General features: G+C 39.6%; 1 protein-coding gene across 3 annotated transcripts in view; it reads right to left on the bottom strand.

The window, feature by feature from the left end:
• Positions 1-4,246: 4,246 nt before the first annotated feature.
• The window catches only part of PMEPA1 (prostate transmembrane protein, androgen induced 1), a 67,300-nt gene continuing 58,676 nt past the window's right edge, over positions 4,247-12,870 (bottom strand). For 2 of the 3 annotated variants that reach the window (XM_054045550.1, XM_054045552.1), the window contains exons 2-4: positions 12,428-12,582; positions 6,020-6,073; positions 4,247-5,916 (exon numbers count right to left, since the gene is read on the bottom strand). In XM_054045550.1, the coding sequence (XP_053901525.1) occupies positions 5,368-5,916; positions 6,020-6,073; positions 12,428-12,582 (758 nt within the window). In that variant the 3' untranslated portion in view covers positions 4,247-5,367. The remainder of the gene's footprint in view (positions 5,917-6,019; positions 6,074-12,427; positions 12,583-12,870) is intronic. The other variant, XM_054045551.1, reaches the window with a different exon arrangement.

Genomic DNA, 12,870 nt, shown 5'->3' with positions numbered 1-12,870 from the left:
ACCATACTCTTGTTGCAAAGGCAGGATCACAAGGGTGGTATATATTGGTGTCATGATGCAAAACTGGAATGCTTCTTCTGCAATTAAAGCTGCACATTCCAAAGAGAACAGTACCTAGCTGTGCCACAGACACACACATGCACACACAAACACACAAAACAAAAACATTTAGCATGCAAATACACCAAGAGCAGTCTACAGCTTCATTTGAAAACCAGAGTGTCTACACATGTACTGGCTTGGCATTTTAGCCAGTTAAGAATGTTCATTAGTGATTAACTCCCCTACACACAAACACAGAGCTGAGGATATATTTTTTCCAATGTTTTCAAAAATTGGGGAAGTGCATTTAAAAATATATTGTGTTGACAAACTCTGAATTTGGCTAAGAAAGCAAAAGGTGAAAACAAACATTCCAAAGTATTGTAAAATTTATTGTATAAGTATTGCAGCTTTTAGAATGACATATAATTGCCACTATTGGTTACTGTTACACAATAAGCGTTTACAACAGATTCTTGTAAATTGGCATCAGAGTACATATTCATACTAAAACAGCAAAATATAGATAAGTACTGCATTGCATGTGCTGTCAATAGTTTACATAAGTTTAAACTTGAACAGAATTCAGGATACAGGACTGCCTATAACAAACTTCAAAGCCAAAGCAATGCAACTGGAAGTTTAAGAAAATATCAATACAATGAAATGTGACTATAAGGCAGGCAAATTAGGACTTTAATGTCGTCCTTCATGAGCTTCTATAGTACAGCAAAAATTTGAAGCACAGTTTCTGGAAAACTTTTTTTTTTTTTTTGTAGCTTTGTGTTGTACATAGAAAATTGGAGCTGACAGAAGAGAATAAAAATTCATTCTGTTCTTGACTAACATTGTTTATGCCACACATCTGGATTCAGTCATTTTTCAACCCTTAATAAAAACGTTGGGCTTTTATTTTTTTCAGTATAGCAGTTAGTGCAATTTCATAGATTCATATGCATACAAAAGGGGTCATTTCCCAAGAAAGCAATCAGTTCTCCTTACTCCCCCACTTAAGATAGAATGAATTTTAAAATACTTAAGGAAACAATGCACTAGATCAGTAAAGCTGATATTCCAACTGTTGAAATCAAGGGTTGTGAAGGGAACTTGGTTTTACCAGTGTTAGAACCAAATAAAACCCATTCTTCTTTGCCATCCGTATTTAAAAATCCTTGTTCACATTGCAGTTCACTAAGTTTTCGTGGCACTTTATTGAAGAATGTTGTTTGCCCTACTAGAAGATACAAATTAAAAAAGGTAACATGACTTTAAAGCTAACGTGTCAAACTTCTAGCAAACAGGCAGATTGGGACAAGAGGTTGCTAAGCATAAGCAATGTCTTGTTTCTTCTGCTTTTGTTAAATTAAAAAACAATGGAAAGGGTGCTCCTTCTTAAAGGGCTTCAAACTCTTCTCCTCCCACCCCCAGTAACATCAACAGCAAATCTCCCATTATGGTCCTACACTACAGAAGTCAATCAAGTTCAAGTACAATCCTCTCATCTGCAGAAAGGCAGGGAGAAACCAAGGGCAAAGATACATCAGCTGTTGTGCGGCACAGCTGTTTTTCAGTAACTTGGTGGTAATATGGGATATCAGTATTCAGTAGAAATGGACCCTGAGCCAAAAAAAAAATTAGACCATGATTCCTAAAACCCTGTTAGGATCTTGGGGTTGGTTTGGGCCCCATCTGGAGTATTTGGGTAATAAATACATAGATTACACAAAGCAGAAAGAGGACTTGGGGGTGGGGGAGGGAGGAAATGAGCGGAGGTAAATCCTGGCTCCACTGAAGTCAACCGAAGTTTTGTCATTGACTTCAGAAGAGCTCAGATTTCACCTCAAAGGGTTAAGTGCTGTTGGAAATCTAGATTGGTTGGGATCTATGGTTTCCCTTTCCATATATGCCCATATCTAAATCCCTGTTAATGGACGTTAAAGACACCTTGTTGGAAGAAAAGATAGACCCTTTTTGTCTTTGTGCAATAGATGGGTTGAAAGAGGAATTCCTTTTCAATGAAAAGTCCATGTTTTGAGCCTTCCTGCTTATACAGACATATCTTCTGCATACAAGAAAAACAAATGAAAATACTCTTCCTGGGAACTGGTTGGGGAGGGAAAGGTGTCCAAAAAAAGTGAAAATTAGACTCTCTGTATGTTGACCAGCTCTATTTTCACGATTCTTTTTAGAATCCTCTCCTGCCAACCCCCATTAGACAGTGCCGTCAGGAGAGCCAGATATCTTTCTGATTGATTTTACAGGTTTTTTGGGTATGTTAATCCCCCCTTTCCCCTCCCCCCCAATGACAAGACAGTTCAGTTACTTAACAACCTCCAGTCCAGATAACGCTTCCATATTTACTATACAGTTTTAGATGTGATGCACACTCCACCCAAAACCTGCTGAGGTAACCATTTTTGTAGCAAACAAACTAGTTAGACTACAGAACAAACAAACAAACAAACAAAAAAGAAAACCCAACAATACTATTCACGCATTTTGGCTCAAGAGGGCAGTAGATATTATATTTCAGTTTGTCTTTTGGTTGGTATCTCATTTACAATATCCACCACAGTTTCCTACCCACTGAGTAGGATATGTGCATAAATGTATTCAAGTTACCTTACAAACAGTCCATGAAAACAAATGGCAGAAAGGGAGCACCTTACATGGCTAGACGCATCAAACTGGGTCTAGTGGGTGAAAGGGAGCATTTAAAGAAGCAGTACCCCTTTTAAATACATATTGGGAAAATTTAATGCAAGGATCTAAAGGTCAGGAGACCAGACCCTGATAACTCACAACACTAGCAAAGATTTGTTTCTCCCTCTTTAAGGGGAGGGTTACTGTTTCTTTAATAAGGCACTAAATAGACATGTTACATAAAGGAAAGATAAATTTTAAAAACTTGTATAAATTCATCAGTTTTGTACCTTTTGTGAATAACTAGATTTATTCCTTTGCATGACTTTTTTTTTGTTTTGTTTTTTGTTTTCTTGTTTTGAAACTCAACAGAATTTAGGTGACGTGACTTGTAAAGTTATGAAGATTTCAAGAAGCTGTGGAAAAGCAGGCAGTGATACTGCGAAGGTACAGGACTACTACCAGGCAAAAACAAACAAAAAACAAACAAACAAAAAAACCCCGAACAAAACAAAACAAAAAACCTACAAGCAAAAACAAAGTAATGATCAAACTTCAAGTTCATCTATTCATTATCTCCTTTAAAATATATATAAATATTGTTCAAATGGTCAAAACTTCAAAACTGTTCTCATGGTTTGTTTGTTTTCAAGTAATAGGAAAAGTTGCTTAACAACAATAGTTTATAGTTATTGCCTTTATATCTTTCATTTATGTTACTCTACTAGTTAGCATCTTGCAGAAAAAGAAGTTACACCTCCTTGTAAAATCTTCACTCTTTGTGGTTCCCCCTTCTGACCCTTCCTCACATTTGTAGATATCCTCTCCCAGCAAATGGGGAGGTGTAGCTCAGCTAATAATATCTGCACACAAGGTAGCAAGAACAATTATTCCCTTATGTGTTTGTCTCTCTCTCTCTCTCTCTCTCTAATATTTCACTCTGTCACATACAAATTCACCACAAGGGTAAAACGTCTATCAGATATCCACACAATAGAAAAAATGTAAACAATAGCATAGTAAGACAAAATGCTTATGAAACAAAGATAAATTAAAAACACATCCAATGATTTTGATGAGGTGCTTGGATGGGGGAGGAGGTGGAACCTTGACATTGGGGGACAAGGGATGGTGATTGTTTTGAATGAAGAAATATTCAGAAGAGGTAAAGGGTTTTGCTTCTAAAGCATTAAGCATGGTTTCGTTAGCCTTGATTTAATACATCACAGGAGCAGATTCATTTTCATCTATTGTTTCTTATGCCTCTTTCTCTAGAGTAATAAAAGAAAAACAATTAACAACCAGAGGCAGTGTACAAGGATTGCAGATATTTATGCAAGACAACTGCACTCTGTTTATTCCAAATAAAAGTTTTGCAGTTTAACATCTATGAAAATGACGTGAACAAACTACAGACTGTAAAGCCTGTTTCAGTGTCCCGTTTAAAAACCTATCCAAAAAGCCAGACTTCAGTTATGTTACCGTTTACTCACATTAACCTCAATAACCACCGCTTTCTCTCAAAACAGGGCCCTTCCGTTTAATATTTAAAGAAAATCAAAACAAAAAACCCATTGTTTTCCTTCAGACTGAAGCTTATCCCCCACCCCTGCCCTACCCCTCAAAAAAACTAGAGGTTGTGTGTCCCCCCCCCCAAATGGTAATTTTTGTTTGCTTCTGTTGTTTTTAATTCACAGAAGTGTTGAGAGCTTTTTTCATTTAATTCAAAAAATCCTAACTGGCAACATACATGCAAACACACAAACTCCTCTTGTTCTATAGGGAATGTATAAAGCAGTGACTATCATTAAACTACCCAGTAGCAGAGCGTATTGTATGGGTAACACTCAGGTGACCATGGAAATGAAAGATTTGCATAAGATGCAGTCTCTCTTGCAATGTTCCTTCCAGGGCTGTCACTTTAACTTTAGGATTTTTCCACCCCCTTCCAGCTCGTTTGTTCTTCACTTTGAAATGTATCCCTTAACAGTTCTGTGGTAGACATGATAGAGGCTTTGACCAACACAAGCACTGACATATTTATATTAAAAAATAGTGCAAAATTTCAACATTTATATAAATAACTCTAAACCCCTGCTTTTGATTTTTTCTGTTTTGTTTTTTTTGTTTTTTTTTTACAATGTAATACACACTTTTTGAGTTGGCACTCAAAACATTGCCATTTTTTTCTCCTAGTTCAGAAAACAACAAAACTTTTTTTTTTTTTAACTAGGCCTCTTCTAATACAAAAATACGCCTGCTCCTCACACATACAGTGTCTCTTATTTTTAATATATATTTATATATATATTGCAGATCTTTAAACAAAACGTTTTTGTGCAAATATTTTTTTTTAAAGTTAAGTGAAATAAAAAAAAAGCATCCCCACACACAGCTCAACTAGAAACAACGACCACAACAACAACAAAAAATGAAGGACTACGGTTGATTCTTTTTTTTTTTTTTCCTTTTTAAACTTCTAATGCAGCTCAATAAAGAAATGTTTTTGCAAGCTTTCTTGGCTTGTGCATTCAGACCAGACATAACAAGTAAATATTATACACAGAGTGGTGGGAAAGGGCTTCTTATTTTTTGCTCGTCTTCCCCAACTCTTTCTTTTTTTTCTTTTAATGAGAAGTGCAGAGTGTTCTTACTTTCGTGTTTGATTTTTTTTGTTTTTTTTTAAAAGGGGTGCCCTTTTTGTTTCTCTTTATCTTTGTTCCACGCGGTTGTGCTCTCAAGGCCATTGATTTGCGAATGGTGGAGTCTAGTGCCCTCCAGTATCGAGGGCATGCCATTGTTGTTCTGCTGGTGCTGGAAAAACGTAGATCCTGGATAGTGACCTATCACCTCACTGTAGGTCGGCGGCGGTCCTTCCATTCTACCATTGCTTCCATAGCAGGTCGCGCTGATGCCAGAGTTACTGCTGGGGGGGCAAGGCCCTCCGAATACTGAGTTATCTATCAAGTCACTATCGAAGATGGTTCTATTGGGAGGGGCCCGGACCGATTCTCTGTTTAGTTCCATTTGCTGCTCTGGATCTCGGAGTTGTAGTGTGCAGGGTCCCTGATAAGGGGGTGGCTCCTCTCCATCTGATAGGGAGATTGTGGGTGGGAGGTCAATCTCGTGTTGCATGTAGGGGTATGTTGGCTGGAATCTATTAAAACGGTCCCTCTGCAAAAAGGATGGAACTGATAGTCTGTCTGTGGGTCTTGGAGTGTAGATTTGCTGCTGAAGATAAGGGAGAGAGAGTGAGTTTTGGAACATTTCAGCCTGTATCATAGTCCGCATGTAAACAGATGAGGTTATTATGCAATACCAGCCTTGTCCTCACCTCTGTTACTCCATTTCCTGACACTGTGCTTTCTGAAGGCCACAGACTTCCTTCCTACATTGGAAAGAATAAGAGGAGAATTGAGAATCATTCCTGTCCAGCCAGAGTCTAAACTGCCAAATATTTTCAAAGGAATTCTACCAAGTTACATTCTGGGCCAGAACATCAGCTGGAGTAAATCGATGTAGCTCCAGTCAGTGGAGCCACATAATTTACAAGAGCGAAGTATATAGTCATAGGTCTTAAAACAGTCAATATTCTTACCTGCATTATTAAGAGCATTAGATTATTAACACTGAAAGAATTCTCAAAATCTAATTTTCATCATTTATGCTGTCTATTTTTTTTTTCCATCTCACTTACAGCTTGAATTGGACAGTGAAAACAACACCAGTATTACTCTCGCTTTCATTTGAGTTGTTTTTTAATTTTGCTTTTTTGGTCAGTTTCACTTTTTGGTGCTCAGGCATGAGTAGCCTTATCTGTGATCAAGCATTGGCCCCAGTCCTGCAATTAGATCCCAGTGTCACCCACCTCAGGCATTCAAAAATCAGGAGCCAAGCCCAAAAAAACACCGAGATTCACTTCAAATTAATTTTTTTTAAAAGTTTCCTTATTTGCTTCTGCAATTAGAGCCTTTATCGTTCACAATTTCAAACTTTTCTCTGAAACTATAAGGGCTAGAAATGTACCTTTTATTTTAATAGGAGATGTGTATATAGTAACAACTATACTCCAGCATCTAGGGGCTTAAGAAAAAAACCACCAAATATAGTAAGACTCATGATAAAATTGCAGTAGTGGCAACACTGAGATCCACGTGGGTGAACTCTCGTGCCAAAGTGGCTCTAATTTTGTGGGTTTTTAAATAATGAAAACATCTCTGTTAATATTAGGTAGGAAGAAAATTAACTTATCCAACAGGGCATTCTGAATTAGAGGACTCCCATCCACTTGCACAACCTTTGTCTCTCTCTCTCTCTATTTCCCCCAATTTTAGAAAAATATATTTTGTGGCATTGCATGTGATGCCGGATACTTCGAGAATCCAAGCAAGTACTTGCTTTTGAAGCTCAATTTCTGCACACAAACCTCAAGGCAGTTCTGTTATCAGTGGAGGAAAAAACAGGGATTTATATTCTTTTACTTCTCTGTGGTTTTTAGGGAGTCTCTCCTTGAAATGCAAGAGGTTAAGTATTATGACAACCACATACTTTGGAGTTAAAGATAATGGATCTATACTTTTAGTTTCATACCACATATCTATGCAGCTGAAATGTCTGATAGTTGTGAACAATGCAATATTTTATAGGGAGTTTTGAGACTTTAATATGTAACTGTCTACACAGGCACGGACTGTTCAGTCTATTTAATTGCATATGGCTTCCTTTGCCTACATGAAGTGATGTTCTGTAAGGATATTCTATGGTAAAATTCCCTCAATATCCAAAGCCACAAAGAGCACTTGCACCCATCACAGACCGAAATCCTGTCTGGAAACAAAACAAAAACACAACCCCCCTATACCTCCGCAAAAGGGACTCAAAATAATTAATACCAAAGAACTTTTGAATCACTGGAAACATCTAGCATTAATCAACGGAACCACTGAAATCGAGGGAGCTATGCCAATCTACATCAGGTAAGTATCTGGCTCTTTGTACCAAATGCATACCTCTCTAAAGGAGGCATGGGATTATGTTGTATGGCTAGGCAAGGAATGCAACAGAAGAGATACTAGGATATGAGGATACTACTCAGAAGTGAATACAGAGCCAACATACGGCTTTGAGACATTCACTGTGGCAGTACGCACGGATTAAAACTTTGCTGGCTTGGAGGTATGTTTGATGACTGTTTGTTACCTCGATTAAAAGGAATCGGAACCAAAGGGCAGCAGAGGGAATCACTTTGAAACATTTAAGTGTTTACTTTGCAATGTCCTCATGGCAAACTTCCTGAGCAGCTAGTGCCTCACTGCCTTCTGCTAGATGTTTTATATTTAACTTAGCAGTGGGCAGTGCCGTTGCAATAGCCCATCTGCTTTTCCATTTCCCCTGCAGTGATGTCAACCTGTTTCCACACGGGCCGCTGCTCTGCAGCAGGAAGGATAGTGCTTTCCCCAAGGCAGAGGGAAGAACGCCATGCCACTAGATAGGATTCTGGGTTTTGCACTGTATCAGGCAGCTCTCAAAAGCGGAGGTGAAATATTGTTAAGTGAATTAAGTTACTTTCAAAGCTTCCCTCCCTGTGGAATCCTCACCTCCCAACCTCCCTGCCGTATCCAGGCATTAAGCTCTTTGTAGTAGTCACTGTACAATGGGGGTCCACGACCAGAGCTCCCAGGTGCTACCAAGATACAAAAAATAATAATCACAAGCGGATGGTGCCCAAGAGGAACTAGAACAGCATTAAAATGGAACGACCAGAAATCTAAGCAGTGAAGGAGCGGGAGGCTGCAAAGTTCAGATCTAGATCCAAAGTCTGAAGTGGTTTGATTTGGGATTTTGGTTCTAATTCATTCTATTTCAGCTTTTTTAGGGCCTGATCCTCCAAACAACTGACTTACCCCAATGAAATTAAGGATGTGCTAAAATGTCGCAGGACTGGGGCCTTGTACAGTACCCGTCATTATGGTGCCGGAGCAGCAGCTTACGTCTCATCTCTAAATATAGAGAGGAAGATAAAAAGCAGCCCAGGAAAGCAGCAGCCAGAGGTGTGCAAAGTTTGTAGGCTGAAAGATTAATCATGATTTTATTTTCTTTTTTTTTTTAAAGACATCAGTCTCCTGGCCATGGGAGAGTTAGAATGCCAATCTTAAGCATTCCAAAATCACAAGGAAGGCCACCCCTCCACCCTCCCACCAAAATCAAAACCAAAACCACACCAACCAGGAGATTGGCTTAAGATTTTAAAAATATTACATTGGGAGTTGTTATTATTTGGCTTTCTAACTTTTGAGCACTTAGGGATCATGGTTTCAAGCTTCCCTCTGCATGCATGATGGCTAGAAACCTAGTTTTTATTTCTTAAAAAGCTGTGATTGTGGTGTTTATACATGACTCCACGATCTAGGGCTTAAAGAAAAAAGCTGCAAGACTCTCCATACAATTGTGTGAGACTATAACAATCTGAAAGTTATTTATTTAAGAATTCTATCCACCTGTTTACATGGCTGCCCATCAGTGTAGTAGTATATGAGTACCTTCCATGTAAAATCAAATGGTAATAGCAATAGTGACGCATTTTGGGAGTTAGCACTGTGCTTGGAGAAGGGTTTCTGATTTTGATTTCCTTTTCCGGAGAGTCAGAAGGGCTTTAGTAGTAGAAGAGGGTGTCAGTATTTTGAGTATCATTCTTATGGAGGAAAAGGCTGTTTCGAAAGGAAGGTTTTGCAGTGTTTCCTAGAGACAGTCAGACTCTGGAGAAATGAAGGTATCTGTGACAGGCAGAGAAGGCAACAGAGAAATATGGTGCCAGCAGTAGTCATATTAAAAACATTTGGGGGGCAATTGCACGGCTTTCTTCTTTTAATTGCAAATGTTAAGAAGCAAAACAGTGTGGGCTCTAATGCAGATCTTAAAAGAAAAAATGTAACCCAAGCAATAGGCCACTTGAGTACTTCAGTAGATGGAAAGTGCATGTCTCCAGTGGGCTACTCTGGGCATGAAAAAGTTTGCCTTTAAAAAAAGAACTCAGTGTGCTCTGTGGATTGGCAAACCCACTATCTAGTTCAATACAGAGAATGTGCAGGGATGACAGGCAGCAACTGATGTTGGAACATTGTTTTCTGCAGGAAAATAATCATACTGTGCTGAATCTTAAATAGGCCACTTTTAAAATCTTTATTATGATTGATCCTTGTGTAATGAGCTTCCTGTTTAGCACACTAGGGGGCTTTTCTGTCCTTACAGGAGTGCTCACAGCATGCCAGTAACTAAAGTAGTGTGTGGCTGTGAGTTAATTACACTGTATGGGGTGGGGGTGAAGCTTTCCTCTGGGGGGATGGGGAGGAAGGAAACCAAGACATGATTCATAATTAAAAATAAAAGATAATGTAGCTTTTGATCTATGGAGCTAATTTGTGTTACAAAAGTATTCCTTCAGTGCTAAATTCAAACAGGCTCTGAAAGTATTGTACACAATGCAAGCAGCATTGAACTGGCATAGTGTAGACCTGCCAGGAGATTACCTTGGTTTTGCACTGCTTCCCTCCTTCCCCAAGCCCATGAGGTTCCACTTCCAAAGAGCCCTCAAAGACCATAGAGAACTGCAACACCTTTCTGTCCTGTGGGAGGTTTTAGCAGCTTGCTTTAGGCATAACACAAGAATTAATCGGAACCTTGCACACCTCGGCACGTAAGCCCCTAAATGCAGGCTGGTTCATCAACAGCCGGTGCCTTAGATCAGAGACAGAATCTGAGGGCTCACCACACCTCACTCCAGTTCACTTCTCTTGCCTGGTTTAAATAACAACTTTTTCATTCCCTCACTCCTTGGAGACACATTCCATCCACATCAGACTAAATGAAGGGTCCTTTAACTGAACTGCATGATTTCACAGTTGAGGGTGACTCTCACTTTGGCAAGAAGCCCTTGTCAAGGGGCCTTAACTATCTCTGAGTATTTCATGCGAAAGTGAGAGGGCATCTGTGGGATGAGGATGGTTTGCGAACTTCAGGACATTAAACGAATACTGGACAGTGTCGCCAGATGCCATGTTACTACATGCTTTGGGTACTTCAATAGGTGCCATAGGGAGGACTTACTAGAACTCACTCTTTTGAATGTCAAGCTTCCTGTTTTCAAAGGGATAGCTCTATTTGATTCTATATTGTAGGAAACACTGGATACATGGGAATGGTGCACCATACATGACAAACTAAACACCTGTCGGTGCTTTTGATTTATAGTGGAAACCTGTGAATTGGGAAAAAGTGACTTGTATTTCGGGACATTCATTTTTATTTTCTGCCTATGGAAACTCCTGAACAGTTTCAAATGGATGAAGTATTCTTCCTTACTTCCTGTCCCAAACCGTTGAGCAGGGCTGTTACGTACTGACTTCTACACCAGTGGTAGTTTGAAAGGTTCTTATTATTAAAGAGCTTTGGGATCCTTCAGGATACAATGAAATATATGAATGCAAGTTATTGCTGCACTAAATGGTACACCTCTACCCTGATATAACGTGGTCCTCGGGAGCCAAAAATCCCTACCACGTTATAGGTGAAACCCTGTTATATCGGGGTAGTGGCGGCAGGGCTCCAGCGGTGATTTAAAGGGCCTGGGGTTCCCCGCAGCAGCCGGAGCCCCGGGCCCTTTAAAGCGCTGCCCGAGCCCCACTGCCAGAGCCCCGGGGTTACCGCGCTATATGTGAACCCGTGTTATATCGGGTCACGTTATATCGGGATAGAGGTGTAGATCAAACAAAGTAGTGGAAAATCACACGCTCAGCCGCCAAGAAAAATAAAGATTCTATTTCTTTTCTATGTAAGTTTTTATAATGTGCTCATCACCATAGTGTTTGAACATCTTCCAGTTGTGCATTAAGCAACGTGACTAATATCTGTCATGATATTGGAATGGATTTTGATTGAATTCGTGTCAACACTACAATTAAAAGAATTTTATTTCCTCTTCGTTTGAAAGAAGCAGGAAGCTTAAATTGCACCATGAACTTTTCAGGCATTATTTCAGAGAGAATTCACTTTGTTAGACTGTTTTCTACACTACAATAATGGGACAACAAAAACCCAACAACATTGCACTTCTAGTGGTAATAATGCAGCTTTTGGACCACTACTACAGAACACCCTAGTAAATTCTGTATGATATTTGCACCCTCATCTCTAAACAGTGGGTTTAGGACTCTATAGTCCTAGTATAGTTTAGGACTCTCTGGCCAATGCAACACCCAAAGGACCGCTGTATTTTGGGGTTATGAGAGTTAATAACTGTGAATCCCATCCAGGTGTTTATAACTGGTGTTTTCAGATTCAGGGGGATACAAGAATACCCCCCTCATGCCATGCTGTAGTTCCCCCTTTGAATAACATCAGGCCAGTTAGTTGGCATCGGCATACATATTAACAGCTGCATGTCTGGAGGTTACAGAGCATAAAAAGGCTGCTGTGTTTGCTCTCATGAAAGTGCCCAACTTCCGACATGTTGAGGTTTTGTTCTCAAGACACAGGATGCTAACCTGAAGTTTCTACACAAAATCCTGCAAGACCACCTGAAAGATTCAGCTGTTTGGAAGGTGCCTGTTTGTAGGGTTCTAAATGACACATGCACTTTACTAAATGGGCAAATGCAATCAAACTGGACTCCTTCTACCTTTAACATTTCACAAGCTTCTGACCATCTGGCCAGCAATGCGCACACAGAGATGGTGGAATTACTTACTGAAGATAGATTCTCATCTCTCCTTCTCCCTTGACTGTGCCGGTTGATGAAGGATCGTGCAGAGAGTTTGTAGTGGTTCAGCAGACATGTGATAACGACCACCATCACCATCATCACCACCACGATTATGATTATCTGTACGAACTCCAACTCCGCTGCAAGAGACACAGACATGCATTTTGAGCCACCTTAGAAAGCAGCATGAAATACAGCACAAGAAATCCTAGGCTGAGTTCAGCCATACGGCTAATGGAGTTTCACAGCTGAATTGTTTCCATGGATGTTTCAAGCTCTCAGACACAAAAGTTCTCTGAAAGCTTCCAATCAAGCAACATAGAAAAGGGAAATGACCGGCACCAAGGAATAACAGCCCTCATCCATAACAGACAAAGGACTGTCTTTAAACATGATCTGCAAAGAGAAAATTATTCTAAATCATACCT

This window comes from Malaclemys terrapin, chromosome 12 (assembly GCF_027887155.1).
Source record: "Malaclemys terrapin pileata isolate rMalTer1 chromosome 12, rMalTer1.hap1, whole genome shotgun sequence".
In the NCBI taxonomy this organism is placed as follows: Eukaryota; Metazoa; Chordata; order Testudines; family Emydidae; genus Malaclemys; species Malaclemys terrapin.
The sequence above is the reverse complement of the archived record's forward strand: the minus strand, read 5'-3'. Positions and strand labels throughout refer to the sequence as shown.